The sequence below is a fragment of the Misgurnus anguillicaudatus genome, chromosome 2, assembly GCF_027580225.2.
Source record: "Misgurnus anguillicaudatus chromosome 2, ASM2758022v2, whole genome shotgun sequence".
NCBI classification, from domain to species: Eukaryota; Metazoa; Chordata; class Actinopteri; order Cypriniformes; family Cobitidae; genus Misgurnus; species Misgurnus anguillicaudatus.
In genome coordinates, this window is record NC_073338.2 from 29,008,606 (window position 1) to 29,036,475 (window position 27,870).

A 27,870-nucleotide genomic window follows, 5' to 3' on the forward strand; every position below is an offset into this window, starting at 1 on the left:
TGTGTACATGCTACCTTAAAAAGTTCTGTAATGATTTTTGTCATTCAGACCAAGTCGTCTAGCCATCATAATTTTTTCCTGCTTATAACACATCAACCCCGAGGACAAGTTTTTTTCCTCAAAGTTGATGTGATGAAAGCAGGAAAAATGGGCAAGTGTAAGGAGTAAGATTTTCAGTGTGATGCAAATGGTTCACGTGATGCCAGAAACATATTTTGACATGATGACCAACACACATGATGTGACGTGCTTCGCATCGTGCGCCCTCAAAAAAGAAGTCACTGGCCGCCACATATATCAGTGGCGGCTGGTGACTTCTTCTTTTGAGGGCGAAGTTCGTCACAACATGCATGTATTTTGGGGACGTGAGCGTCTCTTTTATCATAAACGGTTTAGACACGTGTGCAGCAGGCACTTATTTTGACAAGACGCATGCACTGAAAATAATTCATTCAATTCACTCAATTCCTCAAGGCAAGTGGTCGCAATCAACCCATTTAAGCTACATTTAAACAAAACATTTTTGTTTTGTTTTGTATTCCTATTTTTTTGTTTAAATGTAGCTTAAATAAATTGATTTTGACCACCCACCTTAAAAAAATTAAGCAAATTGAATGAATCATTTTTTTCAGTGTGATGCAAATGGTTCACGTGATGCCAGAAACACATATTTTGACATGATGACCAACACACATGATGTGACGTGCTTCGCATCGTGCGCCCTCAAAAAAGAAGTCACTGGCCACCACTGGTATACATATATCAGTGGCGGCTGGTGACTTCCTTTTTTAAGGGCGAAGGTCGTCACAACATGCATGTATTTTGGGAACGTGAGCGTCTCTTTTATCATAAACGGTTTTGACGCGTGTGCAGCAGGCACTTATTTTGACAAAACACGTGATGAAAAAAGGGAACTACACACGTGACAATCCGAACACTTATTTTGAATTAGCGCATCCTCGGATAAGCAGTCACGAGCTGCCATTGATATATATATATATATATATATATATATATATATATATATATATATATATATATATATATATATATATATATATATATATATACACAGCCACGGAAAAAGTAAGAGAACACTTCAAGATTATTCAAGTTTCATTTTGCCAACTACCGAAAACATTTCTCCCAAGTTCCTAATAAAAATAATGTTTTATTTGATTTTATTTACTGAAAATTGAAATGGGGAAAACATGGTCCAAATAACATAAAATATACAGTGTTTTCCGATCTTGAATACTGCAGAGAAAACAAGTTCAAATTCATTTCTCAATAACAAAATGCTAAAGTTTTTACGGAAATTTTAAAAAACATCAATTTAATGATATAACCCTGATTTTTAATCACATATCCAATGTAAAAGACTGAGTGGATACAAAGATATATATATATATATATATATATATATATATATATATATATATATATATATATATATATATATATATATAAAAATATATATTTAACGTATGTAATTCTTATGGCAATGTCATCTTATGTCAAGTGACCAGTTAGTGACTTGCTTGCTAATAGCAAAGTTAAAGTGGGCAAATTTACTGTACACTGGAAAAAATGACTCATTGAATTTAATCAATTTTTTTAAGGTAAGTGGTTGCAACCAATTCACCCAAGCTACATTTAAACAAAAAAGATTAGTAAAGTAAAATAAAATATAAAACTTTTGTTGAAATGTAGCTTAAATAAATTGATTGCAACAACCCACCCCAAAAAAATTCAATGAATAATTTTTTTCAGTGTACTAAAACTGGCTAAAAGGCTAAAACTGCATTCGAAAGCTTAGGTCTATTTTTACCACTCTGTTTTCCCAGCATGTACCCTCCTCCCACTGACCTCAGTTCAGTTGTATTATTGATTTGACTTGCACTGCCAGTTTATATTTCACATTTCAAGCTAATTCTGCAAACATTTCCTTTAATTAAAGGCTTTGTCAAACCAGATTTTGCCCTTGTCCTTCCAGGTCATAATTTGAATGGATTAAATGAGATCAAATGAATAAAAATCTTACATTGAATATTACAAAACTACACAATAAGCATACAAATAAATAAATGTAACATAAGGCATTTAAATATCTTTCATGCACATGCACCATTAAGGTACATTTTCACCGTTAAATATGTAAACCAGAGGAATGATTATGTGGAGGTACCAGATTTAGATTCTTTTTAAATCTTATATGCCACGGTGTGACACAAATGTAATTTATCTGATACAAAAGGAAATGACACATATCTAATCAAATATCTTTAGGACATTCACTTCTTAAAGGTGGAGACCTGCATGGGATGTGTAAAATATAATATCATCATCTTGTTCTTTTCAATCCCCTGAACAGGCAAATGGACATTTGTAAGAAAAAACAAAACAAAAGGTAAATCCAGTTTCAAATAAAATAAATGTTTCATACAAGATGAATCGTGTTAAAACCAGGGCCTACCACAAACCTGGTCAATCTACTGGTCATGGGTGGGTCACAGTAGAACATAATGGAGAACATAAACTGTTTTCTTATCGCATAGCCAGAAACGTATAAGGAACAGCATGTACTGAGGTTTAGGCTGTCACTGAGTCCATATATTACCATCAGAGTTCAGAGCAGCATTTGCTGCTAAACCATTAAAAAACACCAGTATTCGGATTCTTGTAACCTTTAAAGAAGTAAACCAGATATGTAAGCACTTTAAAGATGTGAGGATATCAAGCAGCATTTAGGAATAAGGTTTGCTGAAAACGACACTGTATTCAAATCATGTTAAACCTCAGTAATATGATTGATTCAGTCTTGTCTATAGCTGCACGCTGATTCTCATCGCCAGCATGATTCAGAATCATCAGAGCAAAACCAATGCAGTCTCAACACCAGAAGCTGAGGCTTTGTGTAGTTTTTTTTTTTTTTTGCATAGTTATCTGTTAAGTGTGTCTTTTTGCATTGCCTGTATCCCGTTTCAGAAACTTCTTGTTTTCGATCTCACTGAGTAAAAGGGAAACGGAACAGCGTGAGGGACTCTCTCGTCTCTGCAGAATGCTGTCTTTAATTTCTTCTTTTATAACCTAAAAACAAAACATGTGTTGGACAAAGACTAAAAACTCACTCAGTTATCAGAATGAATGTGAATGAGTGAAACTGACCTCAATGTTGTTGAGCGTGTTGAACTCCATGAGATCATGCATCCTCTTGAAGGCCTGGTTGGAGTATTTAAAGTTGAAGGTAGAGTAAGGAGAAGCTGGATCATCAAATATGTCAAAATCAGCAAACTCGATCTCTTTGTCTGATGCTCTGGGTACTCCTGGAAGAAAACAGAAACATACTTAAAAAGACAATCCTGTAAAGTTGTACAAAATTAAGATATTAACTGTGGGTACTTTCAAACCATCTTCAGTCGACGTGAAGTTATCGCGCGAGTTTCCGTCGCATATTATCGGTTAATGGAAACAAATTAATTTCGCAGTAGCTTAAGTTTTGCGCAAATCTATAATGGAAACTCAGCTAGTGATATTCACTCACCTAAAGGATTATTAGGAACACCATACTAATACTGTGTTTGACCCTCTTTTGTCTTCAGAACTGCCTTAATTCTAAGTGGCATTGATTCAACAAGGTGCTGAAAGCATTCTTTAGAAATGTTGGCTTATATTGATAGGATAGCATCTTGCAGTTGATGGAGATTTGTGGGATGCACATCCAGGGCACGAAGCTCCCGTTCCACCACATCCCAAAGATGCTCTATTGGGTTGATATCTGGTGACTGTGGGGGCCATTTTAGTAAAGTGAACTCATTGTCATGTTCAACAAACCAATTTGAAATGATTCGAGCTTTGTGACATGGTGCATTATCCTGCTGGAAGTAGCCATCAGAGGATGAGTAAATGGTGGTCAAAAAGGGATGGACATGGTCAGAGACAATGCTCAGGTAGGCCGTGGCATTTAAATGGTGCCCAATTGGCATTAAGGGGCCTAAAGTGTGCCAAGAAAACATCCCCCACACCATTACACCACCACCAGCCTGCACAGTGGTAACAAGGCATGATGGATCCACATTCTGTTTACGGCAAATTCTGACTCTACCATCTGAATGTCTCAACAGAAATCGAGACTCATCAGAACAGGCAACATTTTTCCAGTCTTCAACTGTCCAATTTTGGTGAGCTTGTGCAAATCGTAGCCTCTACTTCCTATTTGTAATGGAGATGAATGGTACCCGGTGGGGTCTTCTGCTGTTGTAGCCCATCCATCTCATGGTTGTGCGTGTTGTGACTTCACAAATGCTTTGCTGCATACCTCGGTTGTAACGAGTGGTTATTTCAGTGAAAGTTGCTCTTCTATCAGCTTGAATCAGTCGGCTCATTGTCCTCTGACCTCTAGCATCAACAAGGCATTTTCGCCTACAGGACTGCCACATACTGGATGTTTTTCCTTTTTCACACCATTCTTTGTAAACTCTAGAAATGGTTGTGGGTGAAAATCCCAGTAACTGAGCAGAAATACTCAGACCGGCACCAACAACCATGCCACGCTCCAAATTGCTTAAATCACCTTTCTTTCCATTCTGACATTTAGTTTGGAGTTCAGGAGATTGTCTTGAGCAGGACCACACTCATAAATGCATTGAAGCAACTGCCATGTGATTCGTTGATTCGATAATTGCATTAATGAGAAATTGAACAGGTGTTCCTAATAATCCTTTAGGTGAGTGTATAATGCGTTTCAATAATTTGCGTAATTAAAAAAAATTAATCAGTTAATCTGTAAGGGATCTCAAAAGTAGAACAAAACTGTAATCATTCCCGTGTTTCGGACACAATATGTCAGAGAGAGCGTTGCTAGAGTATGAATATATTCTATTGCAATAGGTAACGTTTAAGTATTACCATTACATCAAAACTTAACAACAGATTTATAAATGAAAAGGTTTAATACCAGTACTGACTTAAAGTTACAATAGAAATGGTTACATTATAAATGCATGAAATAATAAATAATACATAGTACAATTAACTGTTTCCAATGTATGTAAGATATTACCTGATAGTAGAAAGAAAGAAAGTTTAGAAGAAAGAGAGTCACCATAGAGAACTGGAAGCTTGGCCTGAACCCAAGAACTCAGGTGAGGAAGAAAAGCAAAGAGAATGAGCCGAGTTCAAGAGCAGAGCTCATGGAGATCAGCCCTGAAGAAGCAGAGGAGCAGAGAAAAAGCAAAAGGCAAAAAGCCCAGAGCTCATGAAAACACTGCCCTTTATTCTCTATCCCTTGACCATGTGAGTAAACACAACATGATACATTCAAACTGACCAATCAGAAGACTCCCTTTAACCCCCCACTGTACTGGATTAACAACTTTGCCAATAGTCAATGAGCACAGGAATGCAGATGGTACAGGGTTGTGACAGAGTAAAAAATTCCTACATTTTAAATCTTACCCATCCGAAAGGTGAATCAGACAAAATCAAACACAGAAGTCATTGGTATGAATCATGAAGTTCATTGATTACTTTCTCACTACTTCAGCCCAGGTAACTCACAATCAACCAATATTAAAAATGTATGCACAAAGTGTGACATGCATTAAACTTATATGCTCTCACCTGGTGCTTTGAAGTCCCGAAAGTTGATGTTGGCCAAGACAAAATGAATGACAGTGGGGCAATTCTTATCTCCCTTGTTCGGTCTGAACACATAGCACTCTTTCAGACCCTCTCGATCGAATACTTTGGAGTCGATCTTGGGAAACGGCAGCTTATTCATACGGGCCCACTTTTCAGCCAGCAGTAACTCCTGACAAAAACAAAATAAGAGGAATACACACATGACCAAGTCCTTTATGCTCTGTAAAGGTTAGAGAAACCATAAAATGGTCAACGGATGTGTACACTTTTTGCCTAATGAACAGCGCTGTGTGACATGAGACCATTCCAAATTTATCTTCACTTTTTTTACTAAAAAAAATCTACATTTGATTATAGTTATACCCATTCATATGGCATACAAACACTCATTAGTAAGACTTAAAACACTCACTTTAAATGGTGGGCTGGAGTCACTGGGCCTGGCTGAGAAGTCAAAGGAGATGATGAGGTCCACCCCTCTCTGAGGTCGCAGGATGATAGGGTAGGGCAGGTTAAAGGTCAGGCCACTGTCCACCACATGGATTTTTTTACTTTTCACATCTAGGGGCTCGTAGATTCGCTCAAACTCATCCGGATCTACAAAAAGACCACAGTTTGTTTCAGTGTTACCACTGTGGCTTGTAAGAACCTCACTATTTCTTATTATTCTACAAAATGTGACCCTGTCTGTGAAATCCCAGCTAAAGTCATTTTAACTCTTTCCCTGCTATTGACAAGTTATCTCGTCAATTAAGAGAAAACATTTGCATAAAAAACTGTCCCTGACACATTTATATGTTAATCTGCAATACCGCAATATCCACTAGATGGCAATTTATGAAAAAACTGAAGCCAAAACGTTATTTACTCATTTTAAACTGCGTGTATGTTTCGATAAACATTCTGAATCTGATCTCTAACAAAATTCCTTCAAAAAATGCAATTATTTCAGCTTTTGCCTAAAACATTGTATTTTTAAGGAAAAATACCCATATTTTAGAGTTTATAAGCAGAGAAAAAAAATAGATAGGATTAGGGCTGGACATATACAAAATAAAAGTATTTTTTGCATAATATATAAGTTTGTGCTGTGCATAAATATATATATATATATATATATATATATATATATATATATATATATATATATATATATATATATATATATATATATATATGTCAGACAATGAAAACTGAAGATCCCAGTGCAGATAACAGAAGACTTTATTTAAATGATAATGAGAGGAAAATGTCAAAAGCACGTCTGGGCTCAAAGCCACACCAAGGCAGACGGCTGGGGTGGAGATCACACACTGGCACCGCACCGATGAACCACACACGTTCGGGCTCCGGCCAGACAGACGAACGGTGGGAGAGAGTATGGAGACCCCGATACGGGGTATGGTGCGTAGACCGCTTCCGTGAGCGCCGCGTCACGGAAGCCACTGGGACAGGGGGTAAATCCTGCGGCGGGCAGAGGGAGAGAGAGAGAGCGTTAGAGAAACAGATGAGAGCAGCTGGACAGCTCCAGTGATGAAGGACCTCTCCGGTGGACAGCGACAATGCCGCGATGAGCTTCTGCAGTTAAGTAATAGACCAGTCTGTAAATCCAACTGAGGTTGAAGACAGTCTGTAACAGGCAGCAGAGAAACAGTCCAGAGAGCCGAGGGTATAAACAGAATCCCAGCGATAAATCCTGGACAGCAGATAGCACAAATGTCATGAATAAATCCAAACAAGAAATCGACACAAGACAAGACTGGAAACTAGCAATGCTAGTAATGGCGAGAACATATACAGACGAACTTGCAAGGAGCAAACACACACACAGGGATTAAATAATAAACCGATTGGGCATCAAATGAATATCAGGTGAGAGACGCAGGTGACAGAAATGACACTAATGACACCCGTGACAGAGCCGCGCATGTGAAAACAGTCAACACAGAAACATAAACAGAGAAACAAAAATACAGCAGTATCAAAAACCAAAGTCACGACAGGACCCCCCCCCCCCACGACCGCCCCCAGGCGGTCCATGGGAGGGCTCACCTTGTCGCCGACGGAAGTCCACAATCAGGTCAGGATCCAAGATGTCCCGGGCCGGTACCCAACACCTCTCCTCCGGACCATAACCCTCCCAATCTACCAAATACTGAAAACCCCTGCCCCGCCGACGCACATCTAAAAGGGATTTAACCGTATAAACTGGGGCACTGTCCAGAAGCTGCGGGGTGGGAGGGGTGGGAGCAGAAGGGACAGGGTTAAGGGGAGAAAAGAAAACAGGCTTCAGTTTAGACACATGAAAAACTGGGTGAACTCGACCGAGAGCAGGAGGCAATCTGAGCTTAACTGTCACCGGGTTAATAACCTTTTCAATACTGTATGGCCCAAGGAATCGAGGTGCCAGCTTACGAGATGGCCCTCGGAGAGACAGATCCTTGGAAGAAAGCCATACCTTTTGCCCACAGATAAAACGGGGCGCGGGTCTACGGTGACGATCAGCCGCGGCTTTGGTGCGTCTGGAGGTCCTGAGTAATGTATCTCTAGCCCTTCTCCAGGTGCGTCTGCAACGTTGAACAAAGGCTAGCGCAGACGGGACCACCGCATCGAGTTCCTGATCTGGGAAAAGAGGGGGCTGAAACCCCATGGAAGCCTCAAACGGAGACAACTTATGGGAAGAAACAGGAAGAGAGTTATGTGCGTATTCTGCCCAGGGTAACTGTTGGCACCAAGAGCTCGGATACTGAGATGTCAGACAGCGGAGCGCACGACCAAGATCCTGGTTAGCCCGTTCACATTGCCCGTTGGTCTGTGGGTGATAACCTGAAGACAAGCTGGCTGTGGAGCCGATCTGTCTACAGAACTCTTGCCAAAAACGGGAGATAAATTGAGGACCCCTATCAGAAACTACGTCAGAAGGCAGACCATGTAAGCGAAAGACGTGTTCTATCATAATCTGAGCCGTCTCTTTGGCAGAAGGAAGCTTGGGCAGAGGGACAAAATGCGCTGCCTTAGAGAAGCGATCGACAATGGTCAAAATTACAGTGTTACCTCTAGAACTGGGTAAATTGGTAACAAAATCAATGGCTATATGAGACCAGGGACGGGAAGGGACAGATAAGGGCTTAAGCAGACCTACTGGGGCTTGATGAGAAGCCTTATTGCGGGCACAAACCTGACAGGCTAACACAAACTGTCTGACATCGGAACCCATAGAGGGCCACCAAAATCGCTGACGGACGGCAGCCAACGATCTCCGAACCCCAGGATGACAGACTAATTTGGATTCGTGACCCCACCGGATGACCTCGGAACGGAGCGATTTCGGAACCCAAAGCAGACCCGCTGGGCACCCCTCTGGCACTTCCCCCTCTCGTCCGGCCTCTCTCACCCGCTGTTCGATGCCCCAACGCAGAGCGCCCACCACTCGCCCTTTCGGGAGAATGGTTTCGTCTCTGCCCGAATCGGAAACATCGAACAAGCGAGAGAGAGCATCGGGTTTAGTGTTCTTTGAACCAGGCCGGTACGAGAGGACGAAGTTAAACCGGTCAAAGAAAAGTGCCCAGCGAGCCTGGCGAGATGTTAACCTTCTGGCTGAACGGATATACTCTAAATTTTTATGATCCGTCCAGACCAGAAAGGGTTCCGAGGTCCTCTCCAACCAGTGACGCCACTCACCCAAAGCCAATCTGACGGCCAGCAGCTCCTGATTACCTATGTCATAGTTCCGTTCCGCAGGGTTAAGCCGGTGTGAGAAAAAAGCGCAAGGATGCACCTTGCCATCCTTACGAGATCGCTGAGACAGAACAGCACCAACCCCGACATCAGAAGCATCCACCTCAACAATGAACTGGGAGGTAGGATCTGGGAATAGAAAGAACAGGAGCAGTGATAAACCGGTACTTTAAATTATCAAAGGCTTCCTGAGCCTCTTTTCCCCAGACAAACCTCTCCTTAGTGGAGGTGAGAGCCGTAAGGGGTTGAGCAATCCGACCAAAGTTTCTAATGAATCGCCGGTAAAAATTGGCGAACCCTAAGAAACGCAGTAATGCCTTACGAGAGTCGGGGACAGGCCACTTAGCCACCGCTCTGACCTTATCTGGATCGGGACGTATCTCACCCTCGGCTATCACAAAACCCAGAAACGAAACTGACCTCTTATGAAACTCGCACTTCTCCGCCTTCACATATAACTTGTTCTCAAGCAAACGGCGTAAGACTCGGCGGACATGCTGAGTGTGTTCCTGCATGGAGGAAGAAAAGATGAGAATATCATCAATGTACACAAAGACAAATTTGTTAATCATGTCTCTCAGCACATCATTAACCAAAGTCTGGAAGACAGACGGAGCGTTACAAAGCCCGAAAGGAAGAACGCAGTACTCAAAGTGACCAGTAGGGGTATTAAATGCTGTCTTCCACTCATCGCCCTCTCTTATGCGCAATAGATGATAGGCGTTGCGCAAATCTAGCTTAGTGAAGAACCGCGCTCCCTGCAAAAGCTCAAAAGCAGAAGACATTAAAGGAAGAGGGTACCTATTCTTAACAGTAATGTCATTCAAACCCCTATAATCAATACAGGGACGTAGGGAGCCGTCCTTCTTTTTAACAAAGAAAAACCCCGCCCCTGCGGGAGAGGTGGAGGGACAAATGAGACCTGCACGAAGGGCATCACTAATATAACGGTCAATAGCCTCTCTCTCCGGACCAGACAAAGAATAAAGTCTACCCTTAGGCGGAGAAGTGTCTGGGAGAAGTTCAATAGAACAGTCGTATGGCCGGTGGGGAGGAAGGGAGGTGGCCCGGGCTTTACTGAAAACCTGACCGATATCGGCATATTCCGCCGGAACCCCGGTCAAATCAACCGCCGAAACCTGAGGGAGAGAAGAAACAGAACCCGAAACAGCATCCGAGCCTCCACCCTCAGTGCTAACTCGATGATACCATCCAGAGTGTGGGGCAAATCGTGAGTTGCAATCTCATCCTGAATGTTGTCGCTGAGACCCTCAAGAAATCGTGCCCGGAGTGCCGGCTCGTTCCAGCTGCAGGCTGCTGCCAAGGTCTTAAACTGGATGGAATAGTCAGTGACGGAGCTGGCTCCCTGCGTGAGACGGACCAACCGGGCAGCAGCGGCATCTCCACGAGCCGAACGGTCAAAAAGTTTCACCATCTCCTCACGGAACTCCTCGAAAGAATGGCAGCAAGGATCCTGGGCGTCCCAAACAGCGGTGCCCCACTGGCGTGCTCTCCCAACCAACAGAGTGATAACATAAGCAATCCGAGTGCATTCAGTCGCATAGCGGCGAGGCTGGAGGGCAAATACCAGTGAACACTGGGACAGGAAAGCCCGACAGGAGGAGGGGTCACCATCGTAAGGTGGAGGGTTGGCGACATGTGGCTCCGAATCTCGGGAATGATGAGTCCGATCAAAACGTGACGAAAGCTCATTAAAACGAGCGGACAAATCCTCCATCTCCCGAGCTGTAGTAGAGAGCTGATCGGTGTGTCTACCCAGCCAAGCCCCTTGCTGAGCGATCGCTGAACGAACGGAATCTGCATCTGCGGGATCCATGATGGCAAGTTCGTTCTGTCAGACAATGAAAACAGAAGATCCCAGTGCAGATAACAGAAGACTTTATTTAAATGATAATGAGAGGAAAATGTCAAAAGCACGTCTGGGCTCAAAGCCACACCAAGGCAGACGGCTGGGGTGGAGATCACACACTGGCACCGCACCGATGAACCACACACGTTCGGGCTCCGGCCAGACAGACGAACGGTGGGAGAGAGTATGAAGACCCCGATACGGGGTATGGTGCGTAGACCGCTTCCGTGAGCGCCGCGTCACGGAAGCCACTGGGACAGGGGGTAAATCCTGCGGCGGGCAGAGGGAGAGAGAGAGAGCGTTAGAGAAACAGATGAGAGCAGCTGGACAGCTCCAGTGATGAAGGACCTCTCCGGTGGACAGCGACAATGCCGCGATGAGCTTCTGCAGTTAAGTAATAGACCAGTCTGTAAATCCAACTGAGGTTGAAGACAGTCTGTAACAGGCAGCAGAGAAACAGTCCAGAGAGCCGAGGGTATAAACAGAATCCCAGCGATAAATCCTGGACAGCAGATAGCACAAATGTCATGAATAAATCCAAACAAGAAATCGACACAAGACAAGACTGGAAACTAGCAATGCTAGTAATGGCGAGAACATATACAGACGAACTTGCAAGGAGCAAACACACACACAGGGATTAAATACTAAACCGATTGGGCATCAAATGAATATCAGGTGAGAGACGCAGGTGACAGAAATGACACTAATGACACCCGTGACAGAGCCGCGCATGTGAAAACAGTCAACACAGAAACATAAACAGAGAAACAAAAATACAGCAGTATCAAAAACCAAAGTCACGACATATATATATATATATATATATATATATATATATATATATATATATATATATATATATATATATATATATATATATATATATATATATATATATATATATATATATATAAGAATCTTTTATATATATATCGTTTTTTTTAATTTATATATAATATAGAATATATATAAAAATATATATAAATATATACACATGTAAATGTTTCTTAAATACATACATGAATGTGTGTGTATTTATATATACATAATAATTACACACAGCACAAACTCATATGTTATGCAAAAAATAACTTTTATTTTGTATAGATTAATCTATGCCCAGCCATAGATAGGATAGGATATAAATTTTTTTCCTGTTTTGTTTGTTTGTTTATTTGAAAGCAGAGGGTTTGTTTTTTATTTGATATATTTGTATTTTATATATATATTATTAGAAAAAAATTTTCCTGGAAGGAATTTTGTGAAACTTTTGTGAAAATGCGCAAAAAACACTGGCGGGCAACTTTTCAAAAAATGGATGGCGGTGAATGAGTTAAATTGTGATTTTCTGTTTTTCAGATAAAATCATCTTACATAACGTAATGAACATTTTGTAACAATATAACCTTATCTTTAATATTGACGGGAGTCATGTAAAAGATTTAATCAGTGTGAAATCACTGGCTGAAATCCAACTCCTAATCTCTTATTTCGGATTTCACATATAGGAAAAACAATTATACATTTTTCTAACCCAAATGTAACACAACATCACCATGATTTCAATTAAGGTTGGCACAAAGCGACATATTAAATTGCAAAAACCACTTCTATATAGAAAAGCCAGCTACAATACATGCCATCAGTGAAATCCACCTACTTTTATGTTGCTTATGAGTAATGACATTTTTATGTTGCAACAATGTCTCATACACTGTTAATGTGATCTCTTCTTAAAACATGAATTTTAAAAAGTTTATCTATGTTCCCACACCCAACCCATCAACAGGAAGTTAACTCTTGCTGAGTCACTGAGACATACAATGCTATTATTAGTAATAATTATAAAGTGAGACCCAAGAATTTACTCATCTGTGCGTGTAGCGTAATGACACAGAAACTGCACTGAGTGAGCTCTGAACGTTGCCACATGTAATATGATTACTGATCTTGCAGTGGCATGCTTCTTTTAATGCTGGTTCATGTCTGCGGTGTAGTCAGGTGTCTCTGTGTATTTAACCTCTGGGGGAGAAGTTAATCTCCAGTGGGTGTGTTGGTATTTCATACGAGCGAGAAGTTTTGTGAGCTGACTAACTGACTTCCCCTCTCCTCCCACTTCAGCACTACATAATGTTTGAAATCCCATCTTCGAGTCCTGTGGCACCTGACCAGCATTCAGGCTATTGTTCCACCTATGTCACACCCATTTCACCCACGTACTTCATGAGACCTGAATAAGGTATACTATTGGGCACAAAGAAAATACACCTTTTGAGTGAAATTAGATGAAAGGTTTAAGATCTTGGCTGGTAACCAAAAGATGGTAGATTTAATCTCCACCACTTGCTTTGGATGCAAATGTCAACCAAATAACTAATTAGTGCAGTAATAGCTTAATATGCACCACTCTGATATGTTAAGCACTGGGATCCCTGATTCATCAGTGTATTCAGACACAGTTAAAAATAGGATATTTTAATATCTGTACACTGTAAAAAAAATCTGTAGAAATTACAGTATTGCTGTAATTATGCAACTAGCTGCCAGTAATTTACTGTAGATTTTACATTTATGAAAACCAAGCTAAAAGTCATTTGTTGTGATTTACATGAAATAATCCTTCATAGATCCCATTTTTCAAACTTTAGTTAGTGTGTAATGTTGCTTTTAGAGCATAAATAAAACCTGTAAAATGTTAAAGCTCAAAGTGCACTGCCAGGCGATATATTTTCTTTAACAGAATTCGCCTTTTAAAGCCTACAGCAAACTACAGTCTAGTTGGACTACAGCCCTCTACTTCCTGCTTTAATGACATCACTACAACAGTTTTTTTACTAAACTCCGCCCACAGGAATACGTCAGTCGCCAGCCAAGCTAACAGCAAGCTAAGCTAACGACAAGCTAAGCTGCTATCGAATTACAACACACTAAACAAACTACACAATCAGAACTCAATACGTATTTCTGAAGGAGGGACTTCATAGAACAAGGAAGACATTAGCCCGTTTTTAGGACAGTGAAAACAGCAGTATACAGATAAGTAAATTGTGTGAAAAATATCGTGTTTTTTTACACGTGAAACATGTGCACATGTTATATTGTGCAATCAAAGCTTCAAAAATACAGAAAGTACGAGACCTTTAAGAGAAAACACTTTCCAGCCAATGACAAATATTTCCGGCAATCGGTAATACCGCTATTATGCTCTTCTGCAACTTATAAAACCCAGAAGTATCGCCCTAGGGCAAACAGCTGTATGTTCCTGTATGTTTTGAGAATAGCTCTGAATCCAATCTATATCAAAAGTCCTTCACAAATTTTTTTTTTACCCATGTTTGAGAGGTGATAAAAAGAGAACTAATGCAGGTACGTTATGAATTACAATACAAATGGCTTAAAAGGTTAACAGCTGTTGTGCAGTTTAACTCTGCATTAAATAACACTGCAGGTGCCAACATGCACAGGAGACAAGCTATTTTAGAGGATAAAAAGAATTGGAAAAAAATTCCAAGTCCAGGCACTCAGTAGGATGCAAAGTTAAAAAGCCTTTATCATTTTTGAGGGCTAAAACATTAAAACACCATTGCGTATCGACCCACTGGCCTTTATCAGGGTGTTGGTGTTAAAGGTTGACCAACACCCTGATAAAGGCCAGTGGACTGATACGCGTTGGTGTTTTAATGTTGTAGCCAATGGGTAACCTTCCAATCTCCAAAAAGGAGTCAATTCCCATAGACCTCCATGTTAAAATGCCCAACTTCACAGTAGAAAATAATATTTACAGCCTGGTACAAAAAATGTTTTGGGTCTGAATAGCTAAGTTTGCCCTTCATGACAACTGTAAGGGGGGTGTAACTCATCTGCTTGAATTATATTAAGCCTTAAAGTTCTCCATAATTAAGGCCGTGGCCACTTGACTGACGGTTGAACAGCCACTGCTGTCACTAGAATCGAGCTAGGTGGGCGGGGTTTCAGCAACCAGCCACCTCAGCTTCACCCACGTCCTGCCTCTTTACCCATTTTTTAATATCCGGAAGTGATGAGTGGTGACATGCAGCCAAGATGGCCACGGCAGGCACTGCCTACTTTAAGAATCAAAAACGATCTTTAGAAACCTACGAGTGACATCACAGACACTACGTCTATCTTTTTTACAGTCTATGGTTTTCGCTCCTAAAAATAATAAAGACTTTTAAACTTTTGCATCCTACTGAGGGCCTGGACTTGGAAGTTTTTTCCAATTCTTTTTTATTTATAATAAACCCTTTCAAAGAGAGGATAAAAGGGATAACAGCAGCGCTCTAGCTCCCATTTGTCTACTATTTTTAGAGGACTTGTCCTTGACTTGTGAATGGAATGGTCATGTTTCATAAGTTTATGGTCAAGTTCAAGTTTATTTGTCAAGTGTACTTCGATTATCTTACAATCTATTATGTACCGTATATGGGATTGTGGGTTGTGTGTGCAAGTACAGTACAGTACAGTACAGTAAAGTGCAGGTAAAACGAATGTAGGAAATGTTGAGTTAGGTATATTTTAAGCAGTAAAGGAAAAAGCGGAAAGCCATCCTTCATTTTGACAGATTACATTTACAACTTGTATATTAAGCAATGGTCTCAAAATTCATTGCGATCATTTGATGTAATACTTGCGCAGCGCTACTGAAGTTAATGCTGCGCACACACCAGAAGCAAATTTAACTGTTTGTGCAAGTACCTTACATACAAATTAATCTATACATATTGTGCTGAAGCATACATGGTATATACATCAGGTGCAGAAAGTTAAGGGAGATAATGTCCTTATTTAAAGTCTGTTCCAAGCGTTCTGATGGCCTGTGAGTAAAAAACGGTTCTTTGCTCCGGTACCTCCTGCCTGGAGGCATTATGGTAAACAGGCTATGTACAGTCTGACTTGTGATTTTGCAAACCTTCCTCAGACATAGTATATGGAAGATGTCCTGTATGGTGGGGGGTTTGCTACCAGTGATGAATTCAGCTGCTCTTACAACTCTCTGAAAGGCTTTTCGTTTGAGAAGCTACCGTACCGAGAAGCTATCGGGAGGCCGAACTTCTTAAGACTTCAAAAGCTATGTATAGTGTAGATGGAGATCTTTTATGAAACGGCAGTATAGCAAGTTTATTTATTTTGTAAAACAAAAAAATGCATAAACAAAGACCATGTCAAAGATTGAAATTATTGTGAAATCAAACTGCTATTCTCATAAACCCCATTCACACACCAAATCGATCTCAGAAAAGTCCCTTGTTATTGCAACAAGAAGTAATGGTTCAACTTTCTTATTTTTAATGCAGATCAACATTCACAACGAAAAATGTCTGCAAACTGGAATGAAGCAGAGATCCGGGAGCTCGTCACTATCCGCTCTGAAACTGAGATCGATCGTTTATAATCGAATCAGAAACAAAACTACATGCATATGGTTAATCGAGAATATCACGAATAATATGTAAACTTAATATCCTGTAGATCCACCAAGTGCACAATTGCAAATACAATGCACATTAATTGTCTTTACAGAAGGTGTGTAAATGCACACAGATTGCGGAAAATCATTAGCACTGTGAATAAACAGACAGATGTATTGCAGTGGATGATATTTGTAAAAAAATGAAATTATCGGCCTTGACCAATACATTTTTTTTGAGTGGCCGATAAATCTTTCTGTTCCTTAAATTTGTTGTTTGTAATGAAAAGAAACTCTGATGTAAAGCCAAAGTTTGACAGATAGTAAAATGACCAATCATTGTTCGGTTTTAATTTAAAGTTATGTTAAAGAACACTCTCGTGTGCAGCAAAATCCACATCCACAGTACATATGTCTTGTAGCTATTTTAAAAAGGATATGTTTATAAATATTATGCATACAAATTTTCTATTTAGTTTCAACAATTTTCAAACGATCCCGAACAAATACCAGAGACATTTTCCTAGTATTATTTGATTGCGAAAAGGGCTATAATTAGATTATGAGACTTTAGCCTGGATTTCACACACAGGGTCATATATGTTTTCAGTGTAAACTGATTTGTTCAAATGCTGTTTGTAAAATTGCTGTCCCCCTAATTGAAATCCACATTGTTTTGTGCCTGATATGTATTTGAAGAGTTTGGTTCCAAAACCCCAAAATCCATTTTGACTAATTTCGGTAAAAATGTGTTTTCTATACCAAGAAAGTGACAATATGAAAACCACTATTTTCTGTTACAAACTTTCACATAGCATCTTTAGGTTATATTAACATTAAAAATTCAAATCCATAATTAGATTTTTAAAGATTTTTTATAAAAACTGATAATTTTTTCTGCAAAATGCAATAAATCCATGACAAGTTAAAAAAATGCTATAAATCTATTGAATCAATATATTAATGTGCATTCATCTGTGCCATGTTATATTCATTTAGTTCACTATGGTACTATTTAAAAAAAACATTAATGGCATTAATTAAAGCACTTACTTTGTCATATTAAGAACACTGTCATTGCTGCTGTCTTCCTTGGACAATGTCGCTGAACTTTTTTAACAGCGATAAGCTGGAAAATGTTTTGGCCTCGCTCGATTTTCATTGACTTAAAATACTGGAAAGTTTATCAATGCCATCAAAAGTATTTTTTTTCTTTGTTTGTTGATCACGAAAAACAAAGTAGAGGAGGAAAACGAATTCAGTGTGTATTCAATGCGCAATGCAGATATCGGATTTTGTGTAAAATAAAAAAAAATATTTTTAATACTGACATGTTACAGTACTGATTTTGGTGGTAATTACCGGTAATAAAAAAGCCATTTATCACGTTTTGGAACCAAACTCTTCATATATTACTGGTTGCAAAAACATATAAATGTTAATATACTTAACAAATTGCATTGCTCCCTCTCAAAAAGTTGTATGTAAAGTTGAATGACATGGCGTTACGAGCACCTTGACAAGCTACAGTTTCATAATACTGTAGTCGTCATGCACTGTTAGTACCTGTGACAGCATCCACCTCCTCATCCACAGAGTTCTGGTTCATGAAGCTGCCGAAGGGAGAGAAGGGCAGGGAAGAGTTCAGGTTAAGCCCCAGCATGAAGTTGTGCACTTTGCCAGCACGGCCCTCACGTGTGGTGAACAGGGTGGTGTCACCCATTATGGAGGTCAACATGCGCTGCATCCAACTAGCCTGGGCATGGCGTTGGTGCTCATCCTGCATCTCTGTGCTCTCTGTGCCTACTGATAAAGAGAGAAAGAGACATTCTTTCATGTTTATGCATTTGGCATATGCTTTAATCCAAAATGACACATAGAGCATTTAAGCTATACATTTTATCAGCATAATATCAGTATTCTTTGGAAATTTTTCTCTCAACCTTAGTGTTGCTAACACAATGCTCTACTAATCGAGTTACACAAAACCCCTTTACATGTGTTGCCTTTTGGCTTCCACAAAGACACAGTTCCCTATAAAGTGGTTTTGGCGCTATATTGGCATAATATGTAGTTTGAAAAGTGCAATGAACTGAACTGTCTGCGTGGGAAAGAAGTTCTTCTCACCTCTTTGTGTTTCCTCTTCATTATCTGTCGAGTCATCTCCCACAATATGCTCGGGTTTAATTTGCTCTGAAAACAGGAGACCCATACACATGAAAGCCAATCTAAACATAGCACTTCCTATTCAAACAGGCAAACAGTGTAATACAAGTGTCATGCACCAGTTTTCATTTTACATGCATAGGGCCAGGTTCAAATCCCAGCCTAATACACAGCATAATCTTAATAAACCAAGCGAAAGTAATGGAACTTGACAGGTAGTGATCATCATGCAGTTTCATTGTAAGGGAAACAGCACTATTTAAAGTCTCTATAAAGTCAATCTTGAAAATTTTTTGAAACACATTATAAATGTATTGCTGAAACATGTAAAAAGACTGTAAAATATGTAGTCCTGATTTGGAGTTTTTTTTACCATTTCCAAGATCTAGATTATTTGGGCAGGGTTAAAACGGTGGCTTAATGATGCACTTGAGCATCCCAATACCACTTTTTCATTTCCGATACCAGAATTCAGAATATCAGCCGATACCAATATCTGCCGATACTACTGTAATTAAATGTGTAAAGTGCTTTCTGCTACAGCTAGTATCATTTTTAATGTAAAAATCAATGATTTAAAATGATTTACAAGTTACAGGGAACATTAGTAATTATTAATCATGACAGTGTTTAGGAGAAGATATAATAGGTACGTTTGATCAGTTAAGTTTGCTAAATACTTTTTTCCTTAATTGTGTAAAACTGTTAAAATAAAAAAGCTTGTGTGCAGATGGTTATTTTGGGAATTATGCGCTTGACCAAACTTTTTATGCACATTCCAGGTGCAGAATGCACCTATGTCATATACACAGTACGTTTATGGGCTTTCTGGGCGCAGAATTGATGCACTTGAATCATCCTCTCATGGGAATCTTTGCTCCACAATGGACATTTCATAACTGTTAAAACACAAAGAGAATAGATGCATCGTGTGCTCAGCACCAACCTGATCTCAACCTGACCGAAGCGACAATGGTTTGAAAATAGGAAAAAATCAGTTGAGTAACCAATCCGTGAGAATGCCACGGAAAAGAAAGTCAGTAGCAGGGCCACGGAAATATGCGGAGATACGTGAGAATGTCACGGAAAAATTAGCAAAAAATTCTGTGACTATCCCACGGAACTTTGTGAGATCATGTTGCAAGCACATAGTGAATTGCATCCATCCAACAGCTTACTGAGACTTTATAAAATAAGATCTTTAAAATTATCGTGTGTGAATGACGCGTTTCATCCGTCCGCTTTACCAGTGGATTAACTCAGTTTGAGAGTAAATTACAGTGTTTCTGTAAACTTAAATATCTTAAAATGTGTGATTGTTCCTTCACATGAAGCTATGGAGTGTATTAAGAAACTTTGAATATAGTTTATGGTGCTTTTATAATACTTTGTCCTTTTAATAGCTTGTCAGTAACAACCACGGCTAACGCAAAGTATCGGATTTGGATCGGTCATGTTGTCGGTCCTCGATTCGATCCAGCTAAAAAGCCTGGAACCGCCCCAATACCGATCCAGAAAATCGGATCGGGACATCCATACCCCTAACGGTAGCCAATCAGATTGCCTTTTGCAAATAACCGTAACGGTACATTCACACGAGACAGAAGCATTAACGCTTGACGGAAGGCTTGTCTCAGAGTCGTATAATAATAGAGTTACGACACTCACATAGACGTCCGTTGTAAGAATGGAATGCGGAAGTAACAGCGTGTCATGTAGTGATGCATAGTTACAAACGCAGCACTGAAGCCCATTCATTTCAATGGCACCTGTTGGTAAATCAATGAAATTACCGTCTCTCTTTACATTTTCAGACATTTTATGAATATAGTCAAACGTGATATTTTATGAACTCTGCTGTAGGTGATGATTATCGTTAATAATAACTAGTAACATTTTTATATTTTAATGAGTTATGTATAATGTGTGAATAATATAGATTTAATGGTTTAATATTTTATTACTGGTGGCCATCTACTTTATACTTATCTTTTTTTATATATTACGAGTAAAAATAGGGGGCAACAGCGACAAGCTAAATGCCTTATAAGAAAGTCACACTGCTTACAATGCTGCTATGTGTTTCATTGTGTTTGGTAAGTAATACGAGTGATGTAAATCATGTATAATTACATTAACTTTTAATGTTTACTATAAATACAAATAAATATGAATTTAGTGTGTTTCTGTTATGCTTCACTGTTACAAATAACCGCGTTGGAGATCTTTTTAATATAGTAAAAGTGTAGGAATTATGTTTTTAGCAGACTGATAGCCATTTATATAGCCATATTTTTGCTACAAAAATAAAAGATAAACTGTGTTGCTGTAGTTGGTATAGATAACCACAGTTATCTTTGGGTCATCATTAACTGTTTATCTTTATTAACTGATTTACTGTATTTCCATCACTCCCTAGTAAAAAAACGTTATAAACATAGTAAGTATAGTGATCAATTCACATTACAAGCTAATATTTACCTAAAATAGCTGAAAACTTATGCAAACAGATTGACAGCCCTGCTTGGTTTGGAACTGTAGAACGTTACATGAATCACGTGACCGCGCGGCGGCGAGATCAAAGCATTTCGTAACTCTCTTATTATACGACTCTGGCTTGTCTGAAGCGTGGCCAAAAACCAATCAAAGTGGACGCTACACATGCTCCTCTGTTCTCCGGTCTTGCATAAATGCTGGCTTTGCCTAGGTTATTTGCATAAGGCGATCTGATTGGCTGACGCATGCGTTGCCACTTGAAAAGTTAAGAAATGTTCAACTTAAGTGACACAGCGCTGACGGATCCACAATACAGTTCAGCAACAGTGAATGTTGCCTATATTTCCAATATTTTGATAATTTCATTTACTTTCTTTTTTGCATTCAAATTTGGTTGGATGGTTAATAACACATTTTTCTGTTGTTTGACAAACTCAGAACACATTTAATATCTGATTTAACGGCTACTTTGACACTTAGTGATAAACTCAGTTTATGTCTAAGTGCAGTCCACAAGGTTATTCCCTAAGACCTGATACAGCGTTTAAACATATGACTCATTGTGAATAGGCATGACAGCTCTGTGTTAAAAGTATATTGATTCATTTTTACTTTAGAAATCTATGAGTGTGTGATTTTGATGGAGGTTACAAAGTAATAGTTTGTAGATTAATATGTGACTGTTTATTATGTATGTCCACACCTTCTAAACTGTGTGTATTAACTGCACAGTTCTGCACTAGAAGAACCGGTAACGGCACTTTTTTCAGCATAACACAATGTCACAAACAAAGGAATATGACAATACAAAATGACTTTGTCTTGAAATACAGTGCCGGTTATCCCTTGTATTGTGTGTTTTATCTCAATTGTGATATCAAGAAGGGAGATAACATTAAAGAGATACAATCTTTCTCACCCAACTCCTCCTCCATTGTGCTACTGCTGGACGTCTCCTTTACACCCAGAACCCGGTTGAAGAGTATGGAGAAAGCACTCCCCCATACACCTGCAATACATAAAGTTAATGGATTATACATAGTACAATGGACAATAGTGAAACTGATGGTATTCAACTAAGAACCCAATAATCAGTTGTAATAAAGAGCCTAAATTTATTTTGCAGAAACGAGCCCGAGATGCGAGGTGCAAGATCAGTTGCCAACTTGTCACAGATAAGATGTACTTACATTGAAAGTGTTTTTCACACTATGAGTTTAGAAAAGAAACATGTGACTTACAGGAACTATGAAGCGTGTAATATATACAGTACAGTACAAGAAGTAAACAGTGTTGACTGTATTGATACTAAATGAACTTTTATAATGAAAGAGTTTGAATGAGTAATTCAGAGCAATTCCAGTCTTACCCATAAGGAAATGTAAGGGGTTTTCCTCATATTTCTTCACAACGCTGCCCATGAAGAACTTGCTCCCAAATAGCCCAGGAGACATGAAGGTGCCGTATTTGGCCATGCCAATTTCATACGGGCTGAACTCTACCCAATCTGATGGAGACAGACACATGAATAGCTGCTCATGCATGATCAATCAAATACAATGTTTTAATATCACATCACCTTAATCTAGCATTGCTAACATTTATCCCATCAATACTGTTAACAAATGCAAAAAATACTTGTGTGACTTAAGTTAGCACTAAAGGAAGAGAAATGTAACCAACTTCCTTTTCATGAGCAAGTAGTTCTTAACAACCCAATGCTTAGTCACACACTCTGATCCCATTCAACAAAAAACAACCAACCCACTCACAATAGATAGCCTCTAAAAATAGCTAGTCTACATCTGTAGGCAGAGCCGCGTACATACACACCAACTTTACATTGGGTCAATCATTAGTTCACACACTGTACGGATATTTGCATGTTTCCAATGAATTAAGCAAATATAAACAAATTGATTTCTTCCACGGTGGCCGAGCAGAGCACACACAACCTTTTGCTATCTTTACAAATAATGACTTTTGCAACAGTTGCTATTACTTTTATTTAAAACAAATAATTAATGCACACCCCCTATTAAAATATCCTAATGCACCATGTTATTTGACCAAGGGTCTGTTTCATAAATATCTGCATCATTTTACTGCCATTCATTGCATGTTTTATGTGAACTTTTTATTATTCTTACCTGCAAACATGAGCTCTGACACATCAGGTTTGACGTGAAGGCAGGTGAAGAGAGGCAGAGGACACTGACCTTCATTAGTCTTCGCCTGCAGGGAGCTAAGAGTAGTGTCCATTCTCTAAACAACACACAATATATACGTACTATAAATAAAAAAAACATTTTACATTCATTGAAGCAACAGAAACATTACTTCTGTACATGCACACTTTAAATCAGGGGTCCTGGAGGGCCGGTGTCCTGCAGAAACTTTCCTAAACACATCTGCATGAAAGTTTCTAGTCTGTCTAATGGTCATGGTTTTGTATTTAGCAGTGGTGGCCAGTGACTTCTTTTTTCGAGGGCGCTCGATGCGAAGTTCGCCACAACTTATTTAGTCCGTCATGTGTGTGGTTCATAATTACAAAATATGTGTTCTGTGTGTCGAGGGAACCTATGTGCATCACGTGTCTTGTCAAAAAAAGTGCCTGCTGCAGACGCGTCGAAAGGGTTTATCTCGCGTTTGCCAGATACTCGCACAATCTCATGCATAATCAGAGTTTACTGTTAAGAGAGTGTCTTGCTGGTTATTTTGTAAACGTGAGCGTCTCTTTTATCATAAACGGTTTTGACGCGTGTGCAGCAGGCCCTTATTTTGACAAAACACGTGATAAACATGGTTCACATGACGCAACAAACACATATTTTGAAAACACAAGCAAAACACATGACACTCCGAACACATATTTTGAATTTGCGCCCCTCGGATGAGCCGCCACTGGTATTTAGGGTACCGAATATACATTATGCATTGGAATAAATGTATATCACTGCTGGGAAAAACTCATTCAGCATTGCTAATCAATGCACACTCATACAAACTTCACAGGAAAATTCAGTTACACAATATTTTAAAAAAGCTGATTCAACACTGACTTACAGCACCAGCATAAACACATTATATTAAAGTGTGCTGTTGTGCTGACTCATTTATCCAGTAAATATAAAGGCTCTCAGCTTTTAACTCTTTTAAAAAAAGTATCTTCCTGATTCATACGGACGATGCTTCCCAGCATGGGACCATTTGCATTATGATGCATAATAGACATGCGACATACAAAGGACTGTATTTTTATTTGACTGTATTTGAATAGCCAACAGTGTACAGCATATTCAAACTCTCTGAAGCAGTAAATATTCTGCATATATTACCCCTGGAATGAGAGTCTCTCCTATCAACATGCCGAAGATGTCCGTGAAGGTGACGGGCTGCCCGGCTGATTTTTTCTTCCAGAGTGCCTTCACGTAGCGGTTGATGTTTTGGGGCAGGAGAAGTTTAAGTGGGTTATTGCTGACCCTGTTCATCAGCTCCTTATTTATATCGCCCAGTCCTTTAGCAGGAAATTCAGGGTGCGAGTACAGCATGGACATATACCATGTGGAAACTCATTATGAAATATGCAGTGCTGTATTCAAGACAAACAAAATAAAGCATTTATAGCCAACTATTTGACTGCAACTAATCCTGACCATGTTGATCCGGAAAGTCCTGCCACATATGTCGCGCAGTCAAGCACCCCAGACTCATACAGAGCCTTCATCACTCCCGAAAATCCCACCATGGCACGAAAACCCCCACCAGAGCCCAGTATAGCGATGGTTGGAACCTGAGCACAGACAAAACTGCAATGAGACTGCATCTCCATTAACTCACTCGTGATAAGATCTCTTTTTTTAGTATAGCATATGCAATGAGATGGTTGCGGTGGGTTTTGTGTTTACCTCTCGTGGTGAGGCTGGAAGGAAGCGTGGGTTTTCCATTTTAAGAAGCTTCTTGATGCTAAGCATAACTCTGTCCCTGCGTGCCTGCATGTAAAGCTTTTCCTGATCGCACAGAGCCATGCTGAAGCGCAAGTCTGTGGACGCACTTGAAACAGACCAAAATTTTGCATCAGTCTTTCATTCACAATAATACCAATGTGACTCTCACAGGTCTATATGGAGCACACAAATCATGTACAAAAGGGGAACAATGTGTTGCATAAAATTGCATTTGTACCTACCACACTTCTAAGGCCAGGTCGAGAAACACTTTGGTCGTCTAGAAGGAAATGAAGACATAGACAATTATAAACCAATTATACTAGGCCCCGGTGTAAAGTTAAAGTAAAAAAAGCAATTTGGGTTTTTACCTTGCCAATAGAAAGTGTCACTTTCTCAGTCTGCCCCACTTTGAGTTTTGAAAGGGAATATTTAGCTGTGCCAAGAGTTTCGTCCATGACATAATTAGCATCCATTAGTATCATCTTTAAAAAAGCGCAGTGAAATGACATTATAAATCTGATGTACATTTTTATACTTTAATGATTCAAAACAAAAAGCATGACCTATATATTTAATCTGTCCTGGTGTAACAAAGCTGAACGGTGAAAAGAATCAAATGACGTTAGCTTAGTATAAAACAATATGTCTCTGATAGCATCTACTGGCCTTCCTTGATGCCCAGCTGATGTCAGACCAATGACTGCCCCATCTAATCTACTTATTTGTGTGTGTATATGTGTATTTTTTTTTCCTAGGGTTTTTTCAACCCCTGGGGAGTCTGCTGACATTGGCTTAACTTAGCACCCTCTTACATACGTTACATTTTTACTACGCTTGCTAGTATGGTTAATCTTAATATCTGTATTCTGCTGCTTATGTTTTATGATTTTTCTGTGTTTTTCCTGAATCTATTAAAGTAAAGCTGCTTTGAAACAATTAAACAATTGTGAAAAGAGCTATATAAATAAAACTGAATTGAAAGCATGCAGACAGTTTAAAAGTATCTTCTGAAACTGTTCTATGTAAAAGATTATGATTTTATCATCTCCAAAACATTGGGTTGGTTGGGGTCCAATATGAACTCAAAGGTTTCATTCCACTTAGGGTTAATGTCATTATTTATGTGCCGTGTTCGTTTCCTAGACTCTGGGGTGGTGGGAATGGACAATTCCACGTATGGATCCGGGGTGTCCACTGTGAACAAACACAAGAATGCTCATTATATAAATAAAGAGATGTCCTTAAATAACAAGAAGAGATCATTTGTATATACTCACATAAATCCCCAAATTTGCCTTTAGTCACATTTTCAGCTCCTACCACGGTCACTTTCAATCTATGAGAATACTGATGCTCAACCTGTATATATAAATAATCCTCGGTGTCAGGGATTAAGAGTGGCAGAGGTAATAAAAAGTTCCTATCTATGTAATAAAGGAAGCTCATTTAAATATCTGTCTAGGAAACGCACAACAGGTGAATCCCAAACCAAAACATAAGCATTTAACACTGTTAATACTTGTTATTACCATAAAACATAATAGTGTTGTAATAATTGTGTGTCTCTTTAAGATGTGTATGATTATTATATTCAAATGAATAAACAAGTTATAAACTTGTCAAATTGTTTGGATTGTCAAAAAGTCCCATTTTCCCTCATGCAAATTATTCATACTTCCACAGCTCTTTCCTTTTGTAACTTTATTGTGGTAAATTTAAGACTTTAAACATTACTTTTTATTCTGAACACACAATAAATAAATTAGCATGTGTGTTTTAAATGACCAAACAAAATGGCATCAGAGACTATACAATAAAACGACTTTACATTAAGACTTACATTTACTGTTATATAACTTACTATGATGTACTGATAGGGGTCTTTGGAAGACATTCTTGCTGCAGTTTGGTGGTCAGGACGGCACTTTTTCAGGACAGTCCGGGAAACATCTGTTATTTTAACAAAATGAAAAATAGGAAGAAAAAATAGTGTCGACCCACAAGACGCTGAAACATGACACTGAGGCGAATAAGATATGCAGAGTTCATAAGGAAGACGTCTTTAGACGAACCACAAAGCTTTACCCTCGGTGTCTACTGACGTGATGGACTTGTTTCAAAGATCATACTGGCGCGTAATTACAGTTTAACAGAAACACGAAACGCGTGAGAACTTACCACTGGTGGTAAAGTGATGTTGGACTCTCTCCGACTGAAGGCATTTCAGGAAGACGAGAGGAATGCGCATAAACTGGGCGGACTAAAGAGATTTGATTCGTGAACGATTTGTTCTTTTGAGTCGGTTCATTTTTGTGATTCTCTACGATTCGCAAGTGTGTGGCGATTAAACGAGACGACTATGGAATATTTTGGGGGGTAAAGCTGAAAAAAAAATTAAATAAAAGTAGGAGTCTCAGTAATTTTCAGTGACACCTTCAACTAAAACACAAAAGCTAAAAACACGTTTCACATTGTGATAAAAGGCAACTTAGAATTTCTTTTAACAAAAAATAAAAAATAAATAAAACATTTACAATTATTGACAGACGTTTCATCCACATTTATAATCACTTACC

The 27,870-nt window shown here is 39.1% G+C and overlaps 1 protein-coding gene across 1 annotated transcript; it reads right to left on the reverse strand.

The window, feature by feature from the left end:
* Nucleotides 1-2,084: 2,084 nt before the first annotated feature.
* On the reverse strand, nucleotides 2,085-27,620 carry pla2g4aa (phospholipase A2, group IVAa (cytosolic, calcium-dependent)). Its single transcript, XM_073876387.1, has 18 exons — nucleotides 27,473-27,620; nucleotides 27,156-27,244; nucleotides 26,572-26,653; nucleotides 26,334-26,488; nucleotides 25,663-25,770; nucleotides 25,534-25,571; nucleotides 25,253-25,397; nucleotides 24,999-25,137; nucleotides 24,683-24,903; nucleotides 23,495-23,609; nucleotides 22,714-22,851; nucleotides 22,264-22,353; nucleotides 18,810-18,875; nucleotides 18,249-18,488; nucleotides 6,056-6,240; nucleotides 5,623-5,812; nucleotides 3,169-3,326; nucleotides 2,085-3,090 (listed from the first exon to the last, which is right to left on the reverse strand). The coding sequence occupies exons 1-18, from the start codon at nucleotides 27,540-27,542 to the stop codon at nucleotides 2,950-2,952; spliced, it is 2,370 nt and encodes a 789-aa protein (XP_073732488.1). The 5' UTR covers nucleotides 27,543-27,620; the 3' UTR covers nucleotides 2,085-2,949.
* Between the last annotated feature and the right edge of the window lie 250 nt (nucleotides 27,621-27,870).

What these genes read in the sequence shown, in the direction of transcription:
- pla2g4aa (XM_073876387.1), bottom strand. Translation starts at nt 27,542, where the DNA reads ATGCGCATTCCTCTCGTCTTCCTGAAATGCCTTCAGTCGGAGAGAGTC. An exon ending in GTCAGAGCTCATGTTTGCAG is followed by an intron (nt 22,852 to 23,494) that starts GTAAGAATAATA and finishes TGTCTCCATCAG; the next exon opens with ATTGGGTAGAGTTCAGCCCG. An exon ending in ACTCCAGCCCACCATTTAAA is followed by an intron (nt 5,813 to 6,055) that starts GTGAGTGTTTTA and finishes TGTTTTTGTCAG; the next exon opens with GAGTTACTGCTGGCTGAAAA.